The sequence below is a fragment of the Castor canadensis genome, chromosome 4, assembly GCF_047511655.1.
Source record: "Castor canadensis chromosome 4, mCasCan1.hap1v2, whole genome shotgun sequence".
Taxonomy (NCBI): Eukaryota; Metazoa; Chordata; class Mammalia; order Rodentia; family Castoridae; genus Castor; species Castor canadensis.
In genome coordinates this window covers 164348619-164372115 of record NC_133389.1, presented here as the reverse complement: position 1 = coordinate 164372115, position 23497 = coordinate 164348619, and the positions used below count along the sequence as shown (strand labels likewise).

Genomic DNA, 23497 nt, shown 5'->3' with positions numbered 1-23497 from the left:
GAAATTTTTAATGTGGACAAAAGCAAAGTGAACAATTTTTATTTTTATTTCCTTTATTTTTATTTTAATTGTTCATATCTCTATAATGCACCAGAGAGCACCAAGGTTATCTTCAAAACTGCTGAGCACATTTTTTTCTCTGGCACTACTAGTAACAGTTAATTGAAAAAAAAAAAAGTTCCTCTGAAGGTGGAGTTCAGCACCATAAATTAAGCACATGTCCCTGGCTTTCTGTGATGGAAAATGGCCAACCCGTCTTCAGTTCTTAGCAGTGCTTTCAACAACTTCTTTCTTAGACATGAACAAAAATGAGCACCAGCTTTTCTTATGAGGACCAAAATTGTGAAAATCTGTTGACCTTTTAGGATTTGATATTTTGAAATTCGGACACCCTTAGGAATGAAGTTTTTTTTTAATTGAGAATCTTTTAATCTGGATTGATCTTGTATATACCTCCTATGCACAGAAAAGACTATGTATGTTGTTAAACTAGAAAGGTCTGAGTGAGGTTTTGCTAAACCACAGAAGGTTAACCCTAGCTTGTGTATACAGCTACTGATCCCTGTTGGGTGAATGATTGCATATGTTGCTGGCATATACAATTCCTATTTTCCCAACTCCTGTTCCACTCCCCTGACAGGAAGAGTTATGCTATGATTACACAATGATTCTCTTTATTCACTATTTCCTTCCAAGGAACCTAAAACCACATGACATTACAGAATTTTATTTGCAAAGTATATGAGATGCTGCTATCTATATATAGCATATACATAGTATATATAGCTTTTATCTATGCATAAATTCTCTGTGTAAGATTCAGGCCAAAGTGAATGGATGAATAAATAAATAAATAAAACTGTATTAACAAATTGGGATTCTGAATATATTTAAATAATTCTTATTGTAAGGCCTCTGTCTTCTTACCTGCCTACCAAAATAGCCATTCTTCCCTTTCTCTCAAATTAGCATAACCCCAATATTTAGCTAAGAATATAGCTACCCAGACAAAAAATTACATCCCCCAGCTTCTTTTGGTTGTGAGGACATGTGACTAAGGTCTGACCAATGAGATAAAAGAAATATTGAGAGGGACTGCTGGGAAGTCTCCTTAAATAGGAAGAGTTGCACTTACTTGCTCCTTTTTTTGGTTTTGCTAGAAACATGGATGTGATGGCCTAAGATATAGTCAGCATTGGAACACTGAGAATAAGGGCAATGAAATCCATATCCTATCACCCAATGGTAGAGGAATATAAGGAACCTGGGGCCCCAATGACTTCAGACTGCCAGGATGCTCTGCCTCTAGACTTCTCCATAAGAGAGAAATTAACTATCCTGTTTAAGCCACTGGTACTTTGGGCTTTAATTATATGAAGTTCAATCTAAATGTAAGTGATACACCACAGTAGCCTGGATCCCTAAATGTTTCACTCCATCTCTATTTTCTTGGTGGTCTTCATCACCCCTGAGCTTATTTTCCCTGTCACATTTAATAACCCACACACTCCTGGGTTAAGGGCACCAGTAACATCTTTTTTTTTTTTTTACTTGATAAATGCTGTTTATTTTTTTATTATTTTTTAGGACTTAATATTATATTTTATTTATTTTTAATTTTTTTTAGGGTTTAGATCTTTTCTTTCTTTTATTCATATATGCATCCAATGTTTGGGTCATTTCTCCCCCCCCCACTAGTAACATCTTTAAGTTCCTGAAATACAGTGGCACTCTCTCTGACCCAAATAAATGGTTATTTTAGGGCAGAGAATCAAGTGTCCTTTGGATGGACTGATTTGGCACAACTTGGTTTTCTGTTCCCTGTCCTCCTGGAGCCATCAAGATGACAGGACAAATCAGTATGAGTCAGGATTTTCCAGAACTGTTGTGGGCAGGGGATAATTTAAAGAAAGAAATTGATGAAACTGTAGTATAATATATCAGCTACTAGGGCCAGAGAAGGAAGTGAGTTGTTGGCTGTTTAGACTGTGGAGGTTTCTACTTCTTGGGTCGGGTCCTTGTTGGAGAGATTGCCTGAGATATTGTCAGATTCAAGCAGCTCCACAATGCTGTAAGGAGAACAATCCTCCAAACCTAGCTTGCTGCAGAGCCAACCACAGAAGCCTTTCTCCATGTCCTGGGCAGCTTGCCACCATGCTCCCCAGGACCATGAGAGTTGGACCACAGCAGCATAGAGGCCTAGGGAAGAGGCCATGGCCATGATGAGCACAGGGTAGAAGAGAATGAGGCAGGGACAGTAGGAGATCTTGTGCCAGAAGGTCCTCTCCTCGTTGTATACAAGGAAGATGTTGTACCAGGTGATAGTGCCATAGTAGAAAGAGACAACAAAAGAGAGCATGAAAACCACAGGTAGGCAGATCAATGTCCAGAGGACCACATGGGGTCCCCGGTCTGCTCCTACCTGGCAGCCCTTTCTTCCTTCAGGAGTTGTGTCCCTTGACAACTCCTTGGGCTTGGTCAATTCCTGCAGCTCCTTCTCTGTCAATGTGACATGGATGTCCACCATCTGGCCCTTTTTCTTCCCTCGAGTGATGGTCCCAGTTAATGTGACATAGCGGCTGTCCAAAGGCATGTTCCACATACCTGCAGGGCATAAAGGAGGTGAAAGTCAAGGAATGAAGAATGGATGTTTGTTCTCAGTGCTATCCCCTGAGGCTGGGACTGAGTATGGTTGTCCTTTTATATAGCATCTGGCAGAGAAGTGGAGGCAGTGACTCAGTGGTGGACTGAATGGGTCTCCCTTGGAGGGCAACCACTATAATTACTCCCACAGTGAAAGTGAATTCTCACACCACACGTCTGGGCCCTGATAAAACTGTGACCCAGTTAACTTTCCTGTCTTCTGTCCATTTTCCTGAACCTCGATCTTGGCATGATCTCTGTGATATGGAGGGGGATGATGATGCTGTTTCTAGTTAACAAGTGCTGTGTAGATATTGTTTATCTGTGTGTAAAGACTATGTGCGTGCACTAGGCTGATGGACAGCCCAGTCCCTTCCTTTCTCATACCTAGCTCTCTGCTGACCTTGCATGCTTGTGGAGATCCCAGCTCTCAGATTTAAACTCTATATACATACTCACTACACACACACACACACACACACACACACACACACACACACACAATACACAGCCACAATCACACCGCACACCCTGCCCCACCTCCGTAATACCTCAATCCAACACCTCCCACCCCCATTATACCCCTCACTACATCACACCCACCCATGCCACACCAACACACAAGCACAGAACACAACACACACACACCACAAATATACCTACATATCCATACCACACACATAACACAAACACTCCACATACCCTATATATACTATATCCACACTGCACCCAGACAACACACATCACACTACACATATACACAATGCCTACCCCCCCCGACATACACACCATGCAGTACTTACCTCACACATGCCATGCATTCACATCAGACACACTATATATGTATATATATATATCACACACACATTACATATACCCATTGCTAAACAGCAATTATTTGGCCACCCTGTAGAGGAGTTACAGACACTGAGACAGAGAAGTCTGTGGTCCTTGATATGTCATATGTAGTCTAGAAGTATGGGGCAGCTGGGGGAGTACAGGCTTTAGATAGGTGTATCCCCTGAGCCCTGTGTGTCTAGAAGAGTTCTTGCCCCACATTTGGAAGAGAGACAATGGAGACACCTAAAAACAAGGCCCAGGATGGTAGCAGAGGTTCTATCTGCCAGAGAAGATTTTACTGTTCTCTCCGGACCTAATAGTTTCACAGTCACCTTCATCTCAGCAAATGACACCACTTCTATCCTCATTTATTGTTCCTGTCAAACACTCTACAGTCATTATTCATTCCTCTCTTTCCCTCACTCTCTATCTCCAGTCTATCAGCAGGTTCCACATTACATTCTGATCTGGCCTCTCTTCTCTAGCTCTCTCCTGCTGTTACTTAGCTCAAGCTTCTACATCAGTGCTATTGTGGCTGCAGTAATACAAGTGTCTCCCATCAGCTTCCTCTCTTACTCTCTGCAATCCACTCTTTGTAAAGAAGCCAGAAGGATGTTTAAAAAATATAAATGATATGATGTGTCTCCCTTGATTAAAAGTATTCCACTGCTGAGCAAGGTGGTACATGCCTGAAATCCCAGCTACTCGGGAGGTGGAGTTTGAAGCCAGCCTGGGCAAAGTCTCTAAAACAAAAGGGCTGGTGTGTGACTCAAGTGCTAAGCCTTGGGTTCAATCCAGTGCTGAAAAAAAAAGTCCTCAACTTATTCCTCCTGGCAGTTATAACAAATTCCAAACCCTCTACTATGCCCTGCAAGACTCACCATGATTTGGCCTCAGCCTCTCCTGGCTCCTCTCACTGTCCTTCCCCTTGTTCTCTACAGAAATAACCCCATTCCATAAGTGTACACTGCTCTCACCTTAAGGCCTTTGCCCTGTCTGTCTACCTCCTGCCCCTGAAAAGCTCTGCCCACATCTTTTTTTGACTGGATTCCTCATTGCCATCCACATCCATTTAAATGTCACTTCTTCAGTGAGGCCCTCCATGACCACATAATCTTCTCCCACCACCCTACACTAATACTGGTCTTTCCCTCATCATGGATTTACTGTCTTTGGAACTTATACCACCGCTACGTGAAATTATCTTTTATTTGTTGATTTATTTACTGTCTGTCTTCCCCTGACTAGGAGGTGAACTCCATGACAGCACAGGAATTGCTTGCCTTGTTCACTGGGAGCACATATCTTAGACATGTATTTATCTACACAAATAGATCTCATTCATCCCTGGCTGCACAATAATTCTTAATACAGATACTCCACAGTTTCAGTAGCAGCAACAGTCTTATACACGTCTTCTTTTACATACAGAACGTGAGTATAAGGGGGTGGGGGGAGGGGGAGAGAAATGACTCAAACATTGTATGCACATATGAATAAAATAAAAATTAAAAAAAAGAACATGAGTATGATTCACAGGGTATGCATATTTTGAATTTTAATAAATATTGACAAATAGCCACTTCAAAGTAGTTCAATTTTGACTTGAGGTGTATGAGAGCACATAAAAATCCCCACATTGCTGGTATCATCTTTCACCCAAATATTTTGGGTGAAAATGGACAAATGGAGGAACACTATCTCATTGTCAACATAATATGCCTTTTCCTGGTTATTATGAAAGCCAGCAATTATTATTTCCTTACCTTACACACATTAAGTAATCAGAATGGTCTGCTTGTGCAACTAATTTTTGTGAATAAACCAGCGTGGTCCATGACACCAGGGGTTCTAAAGGGTGGGGATCTCCATACCACCTAGACTAGAACATACAGTTACTAAGTAAAAACTGTTGATTTAATGAAAGTAGACTGCAATGCTGAGAGAAGGAGGTCAGTGAGCATATGACTGTCTTTCTCCTGGACAGAGGGCCCTCTTTTTTTTTTTAATTATTCATATGTGCATACAATGCTTGGGTCATTTCTCCCCCCTGCCCCCACCCTCTCCCTTACCACCCACCCCGCCCCCTCCCTCTCCCCCTCACCCCCTCAATACCCAGCAGAAACTATTTTGCCCTTATCTCTAATTTTGTTGTAGAGAGAGTATAAGCAATAATAGGAAGGAACAAGGGGTTTTGCTGGTTGAGATAAGGATAGCTATACAGGGAGTTGACTCACATTGATTTCCTGTGCGTGGGTGTTACCTTCTAGGTTAATTCTTTTTGATCTAACCTTTTCTCTAGTTCCTGGTCCCCTTTTCCTATTGGCCTCAGTTGCTTTAAGGTATCTGCTTTAGTTTCTCTGCATTAAGGGCAACAAATGCTAGCTAGTTTTTTAGGTGTCTTACCTATCCTCACCCCTCCCTTGTGTGCTCTCGCTTTTATCATGTGCTCATAGTCCAATCCCCTTGTTGTGTTTGCCCTTGATCTAATGTCCACATATGAGGGAGAACATACGATTTTTGGTCTTTTGAGCCAGGCTAACCTCACTCAGAATGATGTTCTCCAATTCCATCCATTTACCAGCGAATGATAACATTTCGTTCTTCTTCATGGCTGCATAAAATTCCATTGTGTATAGATACCACATTTTCTTAATCCATTCGTCAGTGCTGGGACATCTTGGCTGTTTCCATAACTTGGCTATTGTGAATAGTGCCGCAATAAACATGGATGTGCAGGTGCCTCTGGAGTAACAGTCTTTTGGGTATATCCCCAAGAGTGGTATTGCTGGATCAAATGGTAGATCGATGTCCAGCTTTTTAAGTAGCCTCCAAATTGTTTTCCAGAGTGGTTGTACTAGTCTACATTCCCACCAACAGTGTAAGAGGGTTCCTTTTTCCCCGCATCCTCGCCAACACCTGTTGTTGGTGGTGTTGCTGATGATGGCTATTCTAACAGGGGTGAGGTGGAATCTTAGTGTGGTTTTAATTTGCATTTCCTTTATTGCTAGAGATGGTGAGCATTTTTTCATGTGTTTTCTGGCCATTTGAATTTCTTCTTTTGAGAAAGTTCTGTTTAGTTCACATGCCCATTTCTTTATTGGTTCATTAGTTTTGGGAGAATTTAGTTTTTTAAGTTCCCTGTATATTCTGGTTATCAGTCCTTTGTCTGATGTATAATTGGCAAATATTTTCTCCCACTCTGTGGGTGTTCTCTTCAGTTTAGAGACCATTTCTTTTGATGAACAGAAGCTTTTTAGTTTTATGAGGTCCCATTTATCTATGCTATCTCTTAGTTGCTGTGCTGCTGGGGTTTCATTGAGAAAGTTCTTACCTATACCTACTAACTCCAGAGTATTTCCTACTCTTTCTTGTATCAACTTAAGAGTTTGGGGTCTGATATTAAGATCCTTGATCCATTTTGAGTTAATCTTGGTATGGGGTGATATACATGGATCTAGTTTCAGTTTTTTGCAGACTGCTAACCAGTTTTCCCAGCAGTTTTTGTTGAAGAGGCTGCTATTTCTCCATCATATATTTTTAGCTCCTTTGTCAAAGATAAGTTTCTCATAGTTGTGTGGCTTCATATCTGGATCCTCTATTCTGTTCCACTGGTCTTCATGTCTGTTTTTGTGCCAGTACCATGCTGTTTTTATTGTTATTGCTTTGTAATATAGTTTGAAGTCAGGTATTGTGATACCTCCTGCATTGTTCTTTTGACTGAGTATTGCCTTGGCTATTCGTGGCCTCTTGTGTTTCCATATAAATTTAACAGTAGATTTTTCAATCTCTTTAATGAATGTCATTGGAATTTTGATGGGAATTGCATTAAACATGTAGATTACTTTTGTGAGTATAGACTTTTTTACTATGTTGATTCTACCAATCCATGAGCATGGGAGATCTCTCCACTTTCTATAGTCTTCCTCAATCTCTTTCTTCAGAAGTGTATAGTTTTCCTTGTAGAGGTCTTTCATTTCTTTTGTTAGGTTTACACCTAGGTATTTGATTTTTTTTGAGGCTATTGTAAATGGAATTGTTTTCATACATTCTTTTTCCGTTTGCTCATTGTTAGTGTATAGAAATGCTAATGATTTTTCTATGTTGATTTTATATCCTGCTACTTTGCTATAGCTATTGATGATGTCTAGAAACTTCTGAGTAGAGTTTTTTGGGTCTTTAAGGTATAGGATCATGTCGTCTGCAAATAGGGATATTTTGACAGTTTCTTTACCTATTTGTATTCCTTTTATTCCTTCTTCTTGCCTAATTGCTCTGGCTAGGAATTCCAGTACTATGTTGAATAGGAGTGGAGATAGTGGGCATCCTTGTCTGGTTCCTGATTTTAGAGGGAACGGTTTTAATTTTTCTCCATTAAGTATAATGCTGGCTGTAGGTTTGTCATATATAGCTTTTATAATGTTGAGGAACTTTCCTTCTATTCCTAGTTTTCTTAGAGCTTTTATCATGAAATGATGTTGGATCTTATCAAAGGCTTTTTCTGCATCTATTGAGATGATCAAGTGGTTTTTGTCTTTGCTTCTGTTAATGTGGTTTATTACGCTTATTGATTTTCGTATGTTGAACCACCCCTGCATCCCTGGGATGAAGCCTACCTGGTCGTGGTGGATAATCTTTTTGATGTGTTGCTGAATTCGATTTGCCATTATTTTGTTGAGGATTTTTGCATCAATGTTCATTAAGGAGATTGGCCTATAGTTCTCCTTTTTGGAGGTGTCTTTGCCTGGTTTTGGGATAAGTGTAATACTGGCTTCATAAAATGTGTTTGGCAGTTTTCCTTCCCTTTCTATTTCGTGGAACAGTTTAAGGAGGGTTGGTATCAGTTCTTCTTTAAAGGTCTGATAGAATTCAACAGAGAATCCATCAGGTCCTGGACTTTTCTTTTTGGGGAGACTCTTGATTGCTGCTTCAATTTCATTTTGTGTTATAGGTCTATTCAGGTGATTAATTTCCTCTTGGTTCAGTTTTGGATGATCATATGTATCTAGAAATCTGTCCATTTCTTTTAGATTTTCAAATTTATTTGAATATAGGTTCTCAAAGTAGTCTCTGATGATTTCCTGGACTTCCATGGTGTTTGTTGTTATCTCCCCTTTTGCATTCCTGATTCTACTAATTTCTTCCCACAGCTTTCAACAGGGGGCCCCAGGGAGACTCACCATCATCCACAGGATAGTCTAGGAAATCATCTCCCTCCTCCTCTTTAGGCCGATCTCCACATTCTGATTCCTCAGGTTCCTCATCCGTTTTCTCATTATCTGATCGGTAGATGATGATAGATTCTGGTCGAGACTCTTTCTTTTTCTTTTTCCTGCGACCTATCGTGGATTCCCCATCCAAGGCCAATGCAGCAGCCACAGCCCTCCTCAGAGAGCCCTGGTGGGGGCTTGGGAGCTGGCCTTGGCCTTCCACTAGTGCTGGCTCTTCCATCCCAGTCCTGATGTCTAGCTGTGCCTTATGAAGAGTCTGACTCCTTGAGCAAAGTCACAATCCACACATCACCAAGCTTCTTAGAGGGGGCTGTGTAAACATGTCCCAAGGATATGTGCCACCTGAAAGATAGGAAAGCAAAGCCATCAACGGAGCAAGTGGGATGAAGTGGAGAAAGACCTGGGAAATCATCTTCAACTTGGCAGAAGCCTTCTCCTCCATTTACTTCTCATAACACTTTATTTTGGAAGCCCAGTGGAAGCCCTCTTATAAGAATAGTGAACAAAATATTCAATATTATTTTGTCATTTAATAAGTGTATATTACAAAAAACTCATCCATTCCACTGGGAGGTACAGAGTGTAAGGAAGTTGGTGAGGAAGGCTTACAGGCACATGGAGGTTAAAAACCAACCTTAACTCCTGCCATAGATGGAGATTAAGATGACTGGAACCAGTTCCCTGGACTTCTGGCTATGTCGTACGCACATTACAAAGACACCAGTGGATGAAAGCAACTGTGAGTGAGCCACTCAAAGATGGTGGAACTTCATGAGAGAGATCTACCTTGCTATTCTGTAAAGAAAGCCCATCTGTTGGCCCCTTGGTGACCCAAGCCCTCAGAAAGTTGCAGAATCTGTTATATCACGTGATGGGACAGCAAGAGAGAGGGTGCACTTTCACTCTCAACACTCCATTTTCTCTTTCTGTTCTCCAAATAAACAGAGGTGAGAAGAAAGGAGACTCTATATAACATCTTTTAGAGAAGCTATAGGTGTATTGTTTATATTTGTAAAATAACATTGGGATAATGTTAATTTTCAAGAGGAAAATTAAGAAACCTTACTTGGAGTTTGAAATATTAGATCAAGACACACACAAAAACATTAAGACTGAAGAGCTCTGATTTTAAAATCAGCTATCTCCCAGGAAGCTTAAGCCAATTCAGAAGGCTAGTCTGAGTATTGCTGCTAAAGAGGTATAAATTATCAAACTTCAGCCTGTCATTTTTAAGTACCTAATTGCTCATATGCTTTCTTAAAAAAAAAAACCTGTCATTATGGAAAGTTTCAAACATATACAAAGGGAGAGCCTTTTATTATGGAAAATGGCAAACCTATACAGAAGTAAGAATTGTTTTTATTGAATCTTCCTTGTACCCATCACTCAGTTTCAACAATAATAAAAAAAATTCAAGGCCAGTATTGTTTCATCATTGTATCTAAAAGCAAACCTCAGACACTCATCTCATTTCACCTCTATTTCAATATGTCTCTCTTACGTATTGAAATACAAACTCACAATAGCATTATCCCGTTCAATTTTTTAAAACAATTATTTAAGATCATGATTTAGTTCAAATCTCCCTATTTTCTTAATACTTTAAGTGCATTTGCTTGAATAAAATTCCAAATATAGTTTAGAGACTGTAAATGTATCCTATATCTTCCTTGTTTGCCTATAACAGTGCTGTCCAATGGAAATTTCTGCCAGTGCACCTGAAATGAGATTGGTGCAACTGAGAAACAGCACTTTTAATTTTACTGAATTTTGACCAATTTTAAGTCTAAATAGTTACATGCAGCTACTGGCTACCTATATTGGACAGTGCAGATCTATATGTCCACCTTCTAATTTTTTCCTTGTAATTTCTCTCTTTTTTTGTTGTTTTATTTATTTATTTTCTTTTATTCATATGTGCATACAATGTTTGGGTCATTTCTCCCCCCTACCCCCCATCTCCTGTAATTTCTTTCTTAAAGAATAAAGGTCATAGCTGGGTGCCAGTGTCTCAAACCTTTAATCCTAGCTACTCAGGAGGTTGAAATCTGGAAGATTGTGATTCCAGGACATCACAGGCAAACAGCTCCTGAGAATCTAATCAACCTATATCTGGGTTCAGTTGCACACATCTGTCATTCTACCCTACACGGGACACTGAAATTGAGAGGATATGGTTCCAGACCAGCCTGGACCAAAGTTTGCAAGACCCTATCTCAGCAGAAAAAAGCTGGGTATGAATAGCCAAGATGCCCACTATCGATGAATGGCTCAAGAAAATGTGGCATTTACACTCTTGGGGATATACCCAAAAGACTGTGACACAGGTTACTCCAGAGGCACCTGCACACCCATGTTTATTGCGGCACTATTCACAATAGCCAAGTTATGGAAACAGCCAAGATGCCCCACCACTGACGAATGGATTAAGAAAATGTGGTATCTATACACAATGGAATTTTATGCAGCCATGAAGAAGAACAAAATGTTATCATTCGCTGGTAAATGGATGGAATTGGAGAACATCATTCTGAGTGAGATTAGCCTGGCCCAAAAGACCACAAATCGTATGTTCTCCCTCATATGTGGACATTAGATCAAGGGCAAACACAACAAGGGGATTGGACTATGAGCACATGATAAAAGTGAGAGCACACAAGGAAGGGGTGAGGATAGGTAAGACACCTAATAAACTAGCTAGCATTTGTTGCCCTTAACACAGAGAAACTAAAGCAGATACCTTAAAGCAACTGAGGCCAATAGGAAAAGGGGAACAGGTACTAGAGAAAAGGTTAGATCAAAAAGAATTAACCTAGAAGGTAACACCCACGCACAGGAAATCAATGTGAGTCAACTCCCTGTATAGCTATCCTTATCTCAACCAGCAAAAACCCTTGTTCCTTCCTATTATAGCTTATACTCTCTCTACAACAAAATTAGAAATAAGGGGAAAATAGTTTCTGCTGGGTATTGAGTGGGGGGAGAGGGAGGGGGCGGAGTGGGTGGTAAGGGAGGGTGTGGGGGCAGGGGGGAGAAATGAACCAAGCCTTGTATGCACATATGAATAATAAAAGAAAAAGGAAAAAAAAACAAAAAAAAAAGAAAATGTGGTATTTATACACAATGGAATACTACTCAGCTATGAAGAAGAATGAAATCTTATCATTTGCCGGTAAATGGATGGAACTGGAGAATATCATCCTGAGTGATGTTAGCCAGGCCCAAAAGACCAAAAATCGTATGTTCTCCCTCATATGTGGACTTTAGATCAAGGGCAAACACAACAAGGGGATTGGACTTTGATCACATGATAAAGTGAGAGCACATAAGGGAGGGGTGAGGATAGGTAAGAAACCCAAAAAAACCAAGATAGCATTTGATGTCCTCAAGCAAAGGAACTAATGCAGAAACTTTAAAGTGACAGAGGCCAATAGGAGAAGGGGACCAGGAACTAGAGAAGAATTAACTTAGAAGGTAACCACATGTACAGGAAATCAATGCGAGTCAACTCCCTGTGTAGCTATCTTTATCTCAACTAGCAAAAATCCTTGGTCCTTCTTATTATTGCTTATACTCTCTCTTCAACAAAATTAGAGATAAGGGCAAAATAGTTTCTGCCTGGTAGCGAAGCATATGTGCATTTATTCATATGCACATATGAATAAAAGAAATTTAAAAAATAAAATAAAATATATCTTTAAAAAAAAGTTGGGTATGGTGGTGCATACCTGTCATCCCAGATATGGTGGGAAACTTAAAATAGGAAGATTGCAGTCCAGATTAGGCTGGGCAAAAACCAAGTCCCTATCTCCAAAATAGCCAGAGCAAAAAGGGCTGGAGGTATGCTCAAGCAGTAAAGCACCTGCAAGTGTGAAGCCCTGAGTTCAAACTCCAGAACTGCCAAAAAATTTTAAAAAGTATGTCACTTATTCTGCAGATTCTCACAATCTGATTTTTACTGATGACACCCCCACAGTTTGTTCCTCTGAACCAAACTTGTCCTACAAATTTGGAGTTAAATAAACTTATTCAGATTTAGATTGGATTTTTTGATTGTTCATTTTGGCAATTTTGTAGGTGGTATGTATTTTCATTGGATGGTATCTATATCTGGTGGACTCTTTGTGAAGTCAGTAGCCATTACAAACAATTGGTCACACTTATTAGTTCATTGGGAGTCACAAAATGAGTGTATCCTATTTCTTTCACTTCTTCATCTCAGCCAAAATAAATACTCTCATGCACTTTTAACATATTCAGTTTTAAACTTTGTGGAGGAGGCAAATGGCCTCTTATTCTACAATATTATTTTCATTTTATATGAGTGACCTCTGACCTCTGAGCAAACCACTCTATGCTTTAAGGTACAAATATCACAGCTTGGGAGACTATACTCTGATCCAATATTTCCTAATTAGTGCTTTTGCTTTTGTCTGTAGTTTCCTTCCCTAGCCCTTATATACAATGTGAGTTTTCAAAGTAGGAGTTGAGAGTGAGACATCAGGTAGATTACCTGTGACTTCTATATATATTGTAATATGTGCCAAGCTGTTCAGAGGGAGACAGGAATGTGAAATGATTCAGTGAGAAGGCAAGTTGCAAACCTTACATTTCTTGTTTTCTGTCTTTGTTGAGGGATAGGTGCTCTAGGGAGATGTGGTAGGGAAGAATAAACATATGCAAGGAGGTGAAAACCACTGTTAGTAAGCTTTATACACATGAAAATGTGCCATGTTCTAACACTGCTGACTTGGGTGGCCACAAGGGAGAGCAAATGTTAGATAACATAAAGAGCTTCCCAATGCAAGGACAGAAAAATATAGAATACAGAGAATAAAAGAAGCTTTGAAGTTTCTTGGGGGTGAAGAGAGAAATATGACCATCTTGTCAACTGATGGGGGTAGGAGACAGTCCTATATGGAGGTGAGAAGAAAGATGACAACTGAAGACACTATTAAAACATTTGATACAAAACATGAAACAAAGTGTTGGTGAGCTCCTGGTTATTCCCCTTAGAAGGCCATCCTTGGCTTCAAATACAGCCCTTTTTAGACAGGTGCCTGGCCAGGGTCTACTCACAAAACAAACACCATCCCCAATTCATCTGGAAACATGATTCCCCAATCTGCCTAAAGTTAGAACATTACCTTTTGAGAATACCAAATGTTCCCAGAAACTAAAGAAAGGATGGATTGTTTTGTATGTATGGTTAAAAAGTAGTTTTTTACTTGTTTTAAAAAGTAGTTTTAAGCTTGTTCAATGGTTCAACAGCTTCCCTCAGTCACAGTCTGCACAGGCTTCTATAACTAATTATCATAGATTAGAAATCTTATAAACAATACAGATTTTTTTCTCAGTGTTTTGAAGGCTGGGAAGTTCTGGATTAGGAGGCAGCAGTTTGGGTGTCTGGGAAGGCCCCCTTTCCTGGTTCACAGATGTTCTCTTCTTATTGTGTCCTTCATGGTATAAAAGTTTAGCTAGTTATCTTAGTGCCATTTTACAAGAAATTAATCCCAATCATAAGTGCTCTGTTCTCATGAACTCATCATATCCCAAAGGCTCCATCTCCTAATATCATCACCTTGGGGGTTAGGATTTCAACAAATAGATCTGGCAGGGATACATACATTCAGACCACAGCACTCATTGAAGATGCCTTTGGATAATAACTCGTCCTTCAGTCCTACATTTCTGAAAGTCCATCAGGTGACTTTGGGTTGGCTTTCAAAAAGCATGCTCACTTAGGCCATTATTGATTCAACAGGTTTAAAACTAGTTCTAGTTGCTATCTGATGTAACTACAGGACAAGCAGTGTTTTCCTAAATTTGGTGGGTATTTTTTATTCTTTGCTGTGAAGTTTAATGAGATCAGATAAATCTCATGAGAAGATACATGGCCATCTGTTGCTGTGTAGTAAATTATCCCAAACTTAGAGGTTTGAAACAATATACATTTATTATCTCACACATTTATGTGTGTTAGGGAACTGGAAGTGATTTAGCTGGGTGATTAGTGGTCTTCTTTGCCTGCTTCCTGCCAGAAGAATTTGGAAGTCCAAGAGCCTCTTTTTGTTTTGTATGGTTTCCAACCCTCTTAGTGCTTTGTCAATATAATTTTCTTTAAAATGTCAGTCAAATATGTGAGAGTGCCTTTGAGCTCTCTAATGGTGTCAGATGGGGTTACAGTCCTTGAAAGCTAGAACAAGGCTAGAGGATCTGCTTCTGAGATGGTTCTCTCTCATGGTCCTGACTCAGTTCCTCCCACAGGACTGGCTGTGTGTCCTCCCAACAGTTGCTGGCTTTGCCTAGAGTGAGTGACCTAGGTACGATTCTTGACCACTCCACCTCTCCTCTTGTTTGCTCTCTGCCTGTCCTTGACTTCTTTCTCTCCAATAGCACCCCTCATACTGGCTTTTTCCTCCTTGTCATCAAACAAACTCAGAGTTCCCTAACTGAAAAAACTTTACCTTGCCACTTTCTCTGATACCTCATTTCTCTCCTTCCTTCACAGTCAGGTGTTCTATAAAGTACAGATGCTCTGCCCACTGAGGGTGGTTCCATTTATGATTTTTTGAATTTATGAGGGTGTGAAAACATTATGCATTCAGTAGAAACTGTACGTTGAATCTTGATTTTTTTTTTAAGTTAGCAATAGGCAATTCAATACTCTCTCAAGGAAGCAAGTCATAGCTACCACTCACTCATGTGATCCCAATAGCGAATAGCCATACTCTGTCGTGCACTGTGTTGCTAAGATGTGGTGTTTGGTAGGCCAGTTATATTAGATGCATTTTCAACTTATGATGGGTTTATCAGGATATGGACCAATCGTAAGTTGAGGAACATCTATATAAGCCTTATCCCATGTAATTACACATTCAATAAACATTTATCAAACGATACTATGTATCAGATATTGCACAACTGTTCTGGGTACAACCATCTTATAAAGCCAATACTATTTTGTAGAAGATGTTACTTTGACTTTAATAGTCTGACATTTAGTTTGACAACTAAACTTAATAGATAGCTAGTGTGTGCCAGGGGTTGTTCTAAGTCTTCACAGTGATCATGTTGTTTATTTATTTATTTTTGGTAGGACTGGGGTTTGAACTCAAGGCTTTATACTTGCAAAGCAGGTGCTTGCCTCTTGATTGATCCACACCTCCAGTTCATTTTACTCTAGTTATTTTAGAGATAGGGGTCTCAGTGGCTTTGAAGAGTGATCCTCCTGATTTCAGCCTCCCAAGAAGCTATGATTACAGGTGGGAGCCACCGGCACCGGGCTGATCATGTTTAATCTTCAGTCCCAAGTCCACAGTTTGTCAAAAGATACTACACTGCAAAATGTAACCTCAAGCAGTCATTAACTCTGGACTCTTTATTATCTTATGGGGAAAACGTTTTTGCTTTTATTTATTTATTTTTGTTTTGTTTTGTTTTAGGCAGTACTGGGGTTTGAACTCAGGGCCTTGTGCTTGCTAAATAGGCACTCTACTGCTTGATTCATGCTCCCAGCCTGGAGAACAGGTTTTAAAGAACGTGCTTATATTCTGGAACTTATGCTCAGAAAAACTGGTCTGAAGATATTCTTGAAGGAAATTCTCCAGCTAACTTATAAATTCATCCACTTATTTCCCCATCACCAGAGCTATCATTCCAGTTGAAGAGATTATCGCTTGCACATGTTTCTAAGAAATGCTCCTTATCTTTTGGCTTCTACTCTTGCTGCCTTCCAATCAATTCTCCACTCAACAGTAAGAAAGCCTTTTGAAAACACAAACATACTCACACACACACACACACACACACACAAAATTATGCTATTTTCTGCTTAAAACTGCCCTGAGACTTCCCATCTTTATAAAATGAAGCCCAAACTCTTCAAGTAGCCTAAAGATCTGCAGGGTCTAACCCTCAATATCCTGCCTGTCTCATGCGGTACCACCCCTCACAGCTACCATCCTGTAAGCATACTGCTGACTACACATTTCTCAAGAGCACCAAGGGCTTTCCCTCGTGAGGCCTATTTAAATGCTGTCTACTTGACTGACATGTTGCTCTACCCCTACCCCACCACATGGTCATCTCCTTTGTTCCATCAAGTCCCTTTGTTCCATCAAATGTCACCTCTTCTGAGGCCTTGACACTCAACCAAAAAAGGCTCCTGCATTCTCCTTCTTTGCACAACAGTCTGTTCCTTGCCTAAGACTTATTGACAATTGTAATTAGGAATTTATTTGTCCTTTTGCTTGTTTATTGTCTATCTCCTCTACGACTATAAGCTCTATGAAGTGGTATCACACAAGTAGGTGTTTAAGGAAAAATTTTAAGTAGTAATATTTAAAGATTAGCTTTATTTTGTCAAGACTGAGATGGAAGAGAAGTTTAATAAAGGGACATTAATAAGCTGTCTTACATGCTAGTTACGGCACAGTTGCTCCTCCTGTATTTGGTTTTTCCATTTTAACAAAGGAGCTAGTCACATGGTTTCCCTGAAGGGCAACATTTTCCAGTATCCGTTGCAGCTAGATGTGACCCATTTGACTAATTTCTGGATGATAGGATGTGAGTAAATGTTAACATGCAACTTCTGTGTCTGGACCTCTCCTTCTTTCACCTTCTTCAGGGCTGGAATGTGTGCTGGATGAGCCATCTGCAGCCCACACAGACAAAAGCAACTCTGTAGGGACAGCAGAGGAATAATGTGGCAAGAGCATGAACCACCCTAAGAACCATAAACCACCTTGCTTTGGATTGAAACATGTAAAAAAAAAAGTCTTATTTTAATCACAATTATTTTGGTGTCTTAAGGCAGCCACTCAGAAATCCTATTACACTAGGATTGTCCAAGGTTATTTTACATCTCAATCTCTAGGCTGTGTCCCAATTTTTCAGTCCCAGGGCATAGGCAGATTTTGATATGCATTTCAGAGGTAGAGAATAAAATGGCATCATAGCTAAAAATGGGATGATAGTTCATGCAGTTTTGATTCTCCTGGGTGGATCAGGAATTATGAAACTCAACCCTCCAGTTCAAAGGATATCACAATGATACTGGCTCAAGCTCTACTGGAAAACCACTGGAGAGCTCAATGCAGTGCATAATACTATTCCCTGTTTGTAATGAGATGGCCAATAATGTACTAAAAGGAAGTTTTGTTAAAACAAACAAACAGTGCGTAGACATTCAGTAAAAATCCCCAAACTCCCAACATGACAAAATGAGTAAGCTACGTAGTAGGCTTATAAGAGGTCTGGTTATTAGTCCCTGCTGACCTGGTCCCATCCAATCAGTTACTTGTTCACTAATCTCCTCATCCAACCCACAGAAGTAGTTCACTGTACCTTAATGGGCCTTTCACCATCATGCATGATTTCCCTGTGCTCTGATCCCAGGAGGCTACTGGAGCAGAATTGATCCAGTATCTTCTCCAAACCCATCCAGATCCTCAGCAGAACTTGTAGACTTGATGCGTGGAGAAGCCAGAAAACTTTGAAGCCTTTATTCTCATGTTGATTTTAGGGTAGCAATGTACAGGGTTGAGCTATAGCTGAAATAAGCTGATAAAAGGCAGTGACACCAAGACTTAGGCAATAAGGCCAAACACAATAGTAAGTGGTAGGGGTTATGGGAAACACAAAGACCTGAGGTCTCATCTCAACCAAGAAGCTACTGTTTTCCTCTCTTCCACCCATCGAGCCCACTGTTTAGCCAACTCCTTTCTTGGAGAAAGAAGTTGTCTGAAATTTCATGTCAAAATTTCTGATTTTAATTATTATGATTAGCCAAAATTTAAATAAATTATTATATGGACAACCAACCAAAACAAAACATACATGGGCGTCATTTGCCCCCTTGACGGACAGAAGTTTCCAAATCTGGGTGTGCCTGTTCCACTGGGTTAGGAACTTCAGGAGCTTTTTGCACCTTTTCAATGTTGAATCTGAATACTGTGGAATAGGTGCAAAGCATCATCATTCTAAAGTTAGTTTGCCGCTATTACAGTGAATTCTGCCTTGCCTTAGTCCTGCTATTCCTTTCATTCTTCTTTGATTTGTGTATTTGTCACCTAAAGGGACACATAGCACCTGTTTGGGATGGCCAGATTCTGCCAACTACATCTTAATTTACCATTATTAGATCTGCCACCAACTAGGCAATAAAATGCTTGCCATTTCATCACTGAAAATTACCATTAGTTCTGCTCAAAAAAACCAGTATCATCAAAGTAAAGGGGGAAATGAATTTGGCCCAGACTAGTGTCAAGTGACTAAAACTAAAACTATGATGGAGTAACACCCTCAAATTCCCAGCCTTAGGTCAGTTGCTGTGAATTGGTGGTGAGTACAGTTAGGCTGCAGCTTGGTCCTTCTTGATCTTCTTGTAATGGAAGGAAAACCTAAATAAACCCTTCAGTGTCCCTTGCTTTTAGCTGACTTTTTTTTTTTTTAGCTGACGTTTAAAACTCACTAATTTGGGAGGTCACAAAGCTGAGTAATATTTTATTTGTGTCCTAATATCTTAGTCTAGCCGATTAAAACTGCTTTCACTATCTCCCTTTTCACCAGCAAAGGATGCCCTTTGTCTCTTAATGATTAACTGCAAGGTTAGCTATTCCCGGGAAAAGAAACTAAAAATACACAGAGAGGGAAAGCTTACCAATCAGTAACTTTTCTCTAAATTTACAGATAACATCAAAGAGTAGGCCAAGGATTTGCTAGTCTTGTTGGTTAATTAAGAAAAAAATTAAAGGAAAATTAAATTGAAGAAAAATAATGTGTTTATCTAAAAAATCATGGGGACTGCTTAGAAGATGAAACTTAACTGTTCTCTCAAGGATATTTTGGCAGAAGAGAAAACACAGGCCCTACATGCTGAAGATCTCCCCTTAGCACACAGCACCCCTGCTCACCTGCCCCTCCTCTCACTCCTACAAAAGCCCTTTGCGCCCCAATTTTCCTAACATGAAGCTCTAAGGACAATAACCCCTTTATCTTCTTTGGTTTGAGGGTTTCTAAATATATCTTTTTCCTTGCTCCAAAGTAAGGGGACAACTGTGAGGGGAAATAAATGGCAGAAATGTTCCTGGGAGCAAACACAGAAATAACCCTGGGGATATAAAGGGACGGAGGGCGGAAGTAACCTTGTTTTAGGTACAGGAGATGGGAAGGCATAAAAAGCAAAACGTCTTGGGAGACATGAGAATCCAGCTTTGCAAGTAGGTCTGGAGGGACAGCAGTTTTTCTTTCTAGATGAGGGAAACAAGATAAAACATTCTTAAAGACAGACGTCTAAACGGATGAAATACAGACCCCCTAAAGAAGAGTAACACAGCAAACTTTCCCAAAATAAACAAAAAGGGGTCTCACTGAAATGATAAGCGGTAGCCAGAAAATGTACATAACAGGTTTCAGAGACAGGAGGAACTAAAGAGACTCTCTTGGAATTTCTGGCCTGATAAGGATGGGGGGCAACTAGGTGGTCAGGCTTGACCAGAAGTTAATTAGACAGCCAATTATAGCCACAGTGTCAAAATTAGAGTGGGGGTGGGGTGCCTAAATTGGCCTCTATATAATCTCTTGAACTTTAGTGATCTTTTGGCTTAGGTCTTTCACTAAGTTCCTCCCATTATGGTGCTTTGCTAGCCTTTCAATAAACTTTGTGCTTGCTTTACTCTTAACTCCTGGTCTGGCATGAACTTGCTTTAACTCTTAACTGCTTGTCCAGTGCCTTCAATCATCGACTGCACCAGGATGTGAATCCAGTCTGGTATCACCAATAACTTGTCCATGAGTCACTGGCGTTTTTGAGAGGAGAGTAAATGAACTTGGTTTGGTTACATCACTTTAACAGATTTAGCAGCATCTGACTATTTATACAGGAAACAGGTCCTGGCAACAGAAGCAATTGGCTACAAGGATCTTGTGCCTCTCTAACTGAGAGATGTAAGACCTGATATTTGCTCTCTGATCTTCCGTGTGGTTACAGTCCTACCTCTTGTGGAATACGCATCCCTTCCACCTTCTACTTCCACTCCTGCCATTCCTATGTGCCAGAATAAAAACCATGCAAAGGTGGGGAAACCTAACTATCTTATTGACTGCCCTGCATCCCCCATGCCTCAGCATCACCTTGCACACTGCAGGAGCTCAGTAAATATCGGCTGAATATTGTGAACTGGTCAAGAGTCATATTCATGTGAACTGGCTCAGGGATGGTCTTGCTTCAAGGCAGGAGAGGGAATATATGCCTCATTGGCATTCCATCAGCACAGAGATTCTGTGAGTCTGCATGTTGAGAATCCCACAAGCCCCTGTCAGTCTGAGCCAGCAGCTGCTTTGCAGGGGGAAGAATATGAAGCTACCAGGCAGATGGGGTGGAGGAGGGGCAGGGAGATGGGTGAGCAGCAAGAGCATCTCAGAATCAGAAGGGAGTCATTGCAATGGGGCATGACAGAGCATGGAGGCAGCGTGTAAAAGGACATGGGTACTGCATGCCTTTTTCCCCAGGACAAGGGGACAGTGATGCAGAGTGCAGGGAATAGCAGTGTTTGAGTCATCCAAAGGAGTAGTCAATGCAGCATGGTGTGGTGGCCCAGATTAGAGATGGAGACCAGAATTAAAATCTGAAAACAAAATGCTTCCATGCAGGACAATTTCTGTGCAACCAGCATGTTGGGGGTTAGCAGACTTTCAAATCCTGAGGTCAGAGGTACAGGCAAAGAGACCAAGCCTCCTTAAAAGATCCCTTGGAGTGACCACACTTCTGAATCACAGGTCCTACCTGGATTGTGAAAACGAGTTTTTGACTGCTAATCCTACAACTTCCTTAGAGTCAAGGAATGACACCTTGTTATCCTCAGTGGGTATAACTGACTTATAGCCCCCAATCACCTTTTCACTGGAAGACTTTGGAATCCTTCTCTCAGTCCACTTACCAGTCACGCAGAGGTCATGGGACAGACAGGCCCACACTGACCCATCCTGACACATCCACAGGTCCAGACCAAGCTACAGAAAGGATAAATTATTCCTTTAACAAAATTCATTGAAAAAATGTAAAGTGTTCTCACACTCAAGAAAGAAAGCATGGGATTTTCTAGAACAAATACCCCTCAGAATTGAGTCAGTGTTTCTTTTTCGGTTTTAAAAAAACACACTTTGTGAGAGGTGATTTGAGCAGTAGTGAACCTGCTTTGAGAGCGCTAAGCCTCCAGTTCCACCAAACAAACAAACAAACAAACTAAATTTTATATAAACAAATAGCATCCTCTGAGGATTGGGGCTTTAGCTTACTGGTAGGGTGCTTGCCTAGCATGTGCAAGGTCCTGGGTTTGATCCTCAGCACCACAAAAAGTAGACAAACAAAAAAGTCATTAGGATCAAAGCACCAAGAATTATATTTTTCTGCAACAATTCTTCAAACTTTTCTATTTAAATTTACTTTTTTAAAGGTAGCTATGGTAGTGTATTTTTTTAAAAATTTGGTCAGAAGTACATAACTGGTCAGAAGTAAAAGGATAAAGGATTTTTTAGCAGCCAATGGGAACCCAGAGAGCTTTCTTCCTTCCTTTAATGAATGCAGATTGGAATCTATCAGCAACCAAGATAGAGGGGGAAGTGTTTCTGAAAGGAGGTTGGAGAAAGGCAGAGAGATGGAGATAATGTGGCTGTCCAAGAACTGCAGCCTTGCTGGTGGAGGAAGCATGTCTGGGACCCAGGGGAGGAAGTGATGTCTGGTTCTACTATCATCAACCATTTCCATTTCCAATTCGCTTTATGAATTTTAAGCGGTGGACCTAATAACAACAAAAATGATGGCATTTGTTGACTTTTACATTATTTTAACACCCGGCAAGGAAAATTACAACACTCTAGCAACAGACTTAGAAATAGCATCTTGCCTAGACTAAGATCACTGCACCTGACACATTCCCGAGATCCGCCAAATTCTTAAGACAAAAATAAGAAGCAGAATCCGAATAATAAATCCTGTTACTGGGCACCAACCCATGGATGAGAAATCTCCCCCATCCTCAGTAGGCTTGACTTTCTGCATAAAGAATAAATCAGAAGATAGGATCTCAAACATAGACCTACAGATAGATGAGTCTTGCAGGAAACATGCACTCTGCGATGGAAGACCCTCTTTTTGACTTCTTACGTTGCCAAGCTGAAACGGATCAGATCTCAAATACCGTAAAGGTTGCTTCCTCCCTCCATTCCTGGGTGGGGCGCAGGAGATGAGGGGAGTTTATTTTTTAAGTCATTTATTATCGGGGTTCTGTGGATAACTGCAACCCTATCTCCTCTCTCGCCTCACTCCTTTCCCTGGGTTTCCTCCCTGAGGATGTAGGGATCTGGAAGCTGGATTTCAGTCCCCTTAGTCAAGCTTGTCCCCGCTCCCCTTCCTAGCCAGTGGCACACTGCAGCTGGAACCCAAATAGCCTGACGTTTGATGCAGGCGGACGCAGCAAGGGCTCCGAGCTGCGGCCTTTCTCTTTCCAGATGCCCTGGAGATTTAATTTTAATTATCCAAGAGTGCTATGGCTCTGAGGATCGGATTTCCAAAACACAGCATATCCTCTTTTTTTTTTTTGTGGGTTTTTTGTTGCATTTCCCCTTTTCTTCTCCACAATGACATTGAAATTTAAAAATAAAATTTAAAAAGGAAGCGTCTCACTCACACGAACCCAGGGATAGAAGCCAGCGGAGGATGCGAAGGACCGGAGGCGACCGCAGGGGAGCGGTCCAGCCTGGGAGGAGGCGGAGCCGCGACC

General features: G+C 40.6%; 1 protein-coding gene across 6 annotated transcripts; it reads right to left on the bottom strand.

Annotated features, from left to right (window-relative positions):
- Positions 1-1524: 1524 nt before the first annotated feature.
- Tmem169 (transmembrane protein 169) lies at positions 1525-23493 on the bottom strand. Of its 6 annotated transcripts, XM_074071668.1 has the most exons (6): positions 23405-23467; positions 21656-22516; positions 19862-19966; positions 18063-18278; positions 8664-9056; positions 1525-2604 (listed from the first exon to the last, which is right to left on the bottom strand). In XM_074071668.1, exons 5-6 carry the CDS (start codon positions 8932-8934, stop codon positions 1982-1984), a joined length of 894 nt encoding a protein of 297 aa, XP_073927769.1. In that variant the 5' UTR covers positions 8935-9056; positions 18063-18278; positions 19862-19966; positions 21656-22516; positions 23405-23467; the 3' UTR covers positions 1525-1981. The 6 variants fall into 6 exon arrangements, with proteins under 6 accessions (XP_073927769.1, XP_073927768.1, XP_073927770.1 ...); XM_074071667.1 differs by having other exon boundaries at positions 19862-22516; XM_074071669.1 differs by lacking the exon at positions 21656-22516 and having other exon boundaries at positions 23405-23451.
- Positions 23494-23497: the final 4 nt, after the last annotated feature.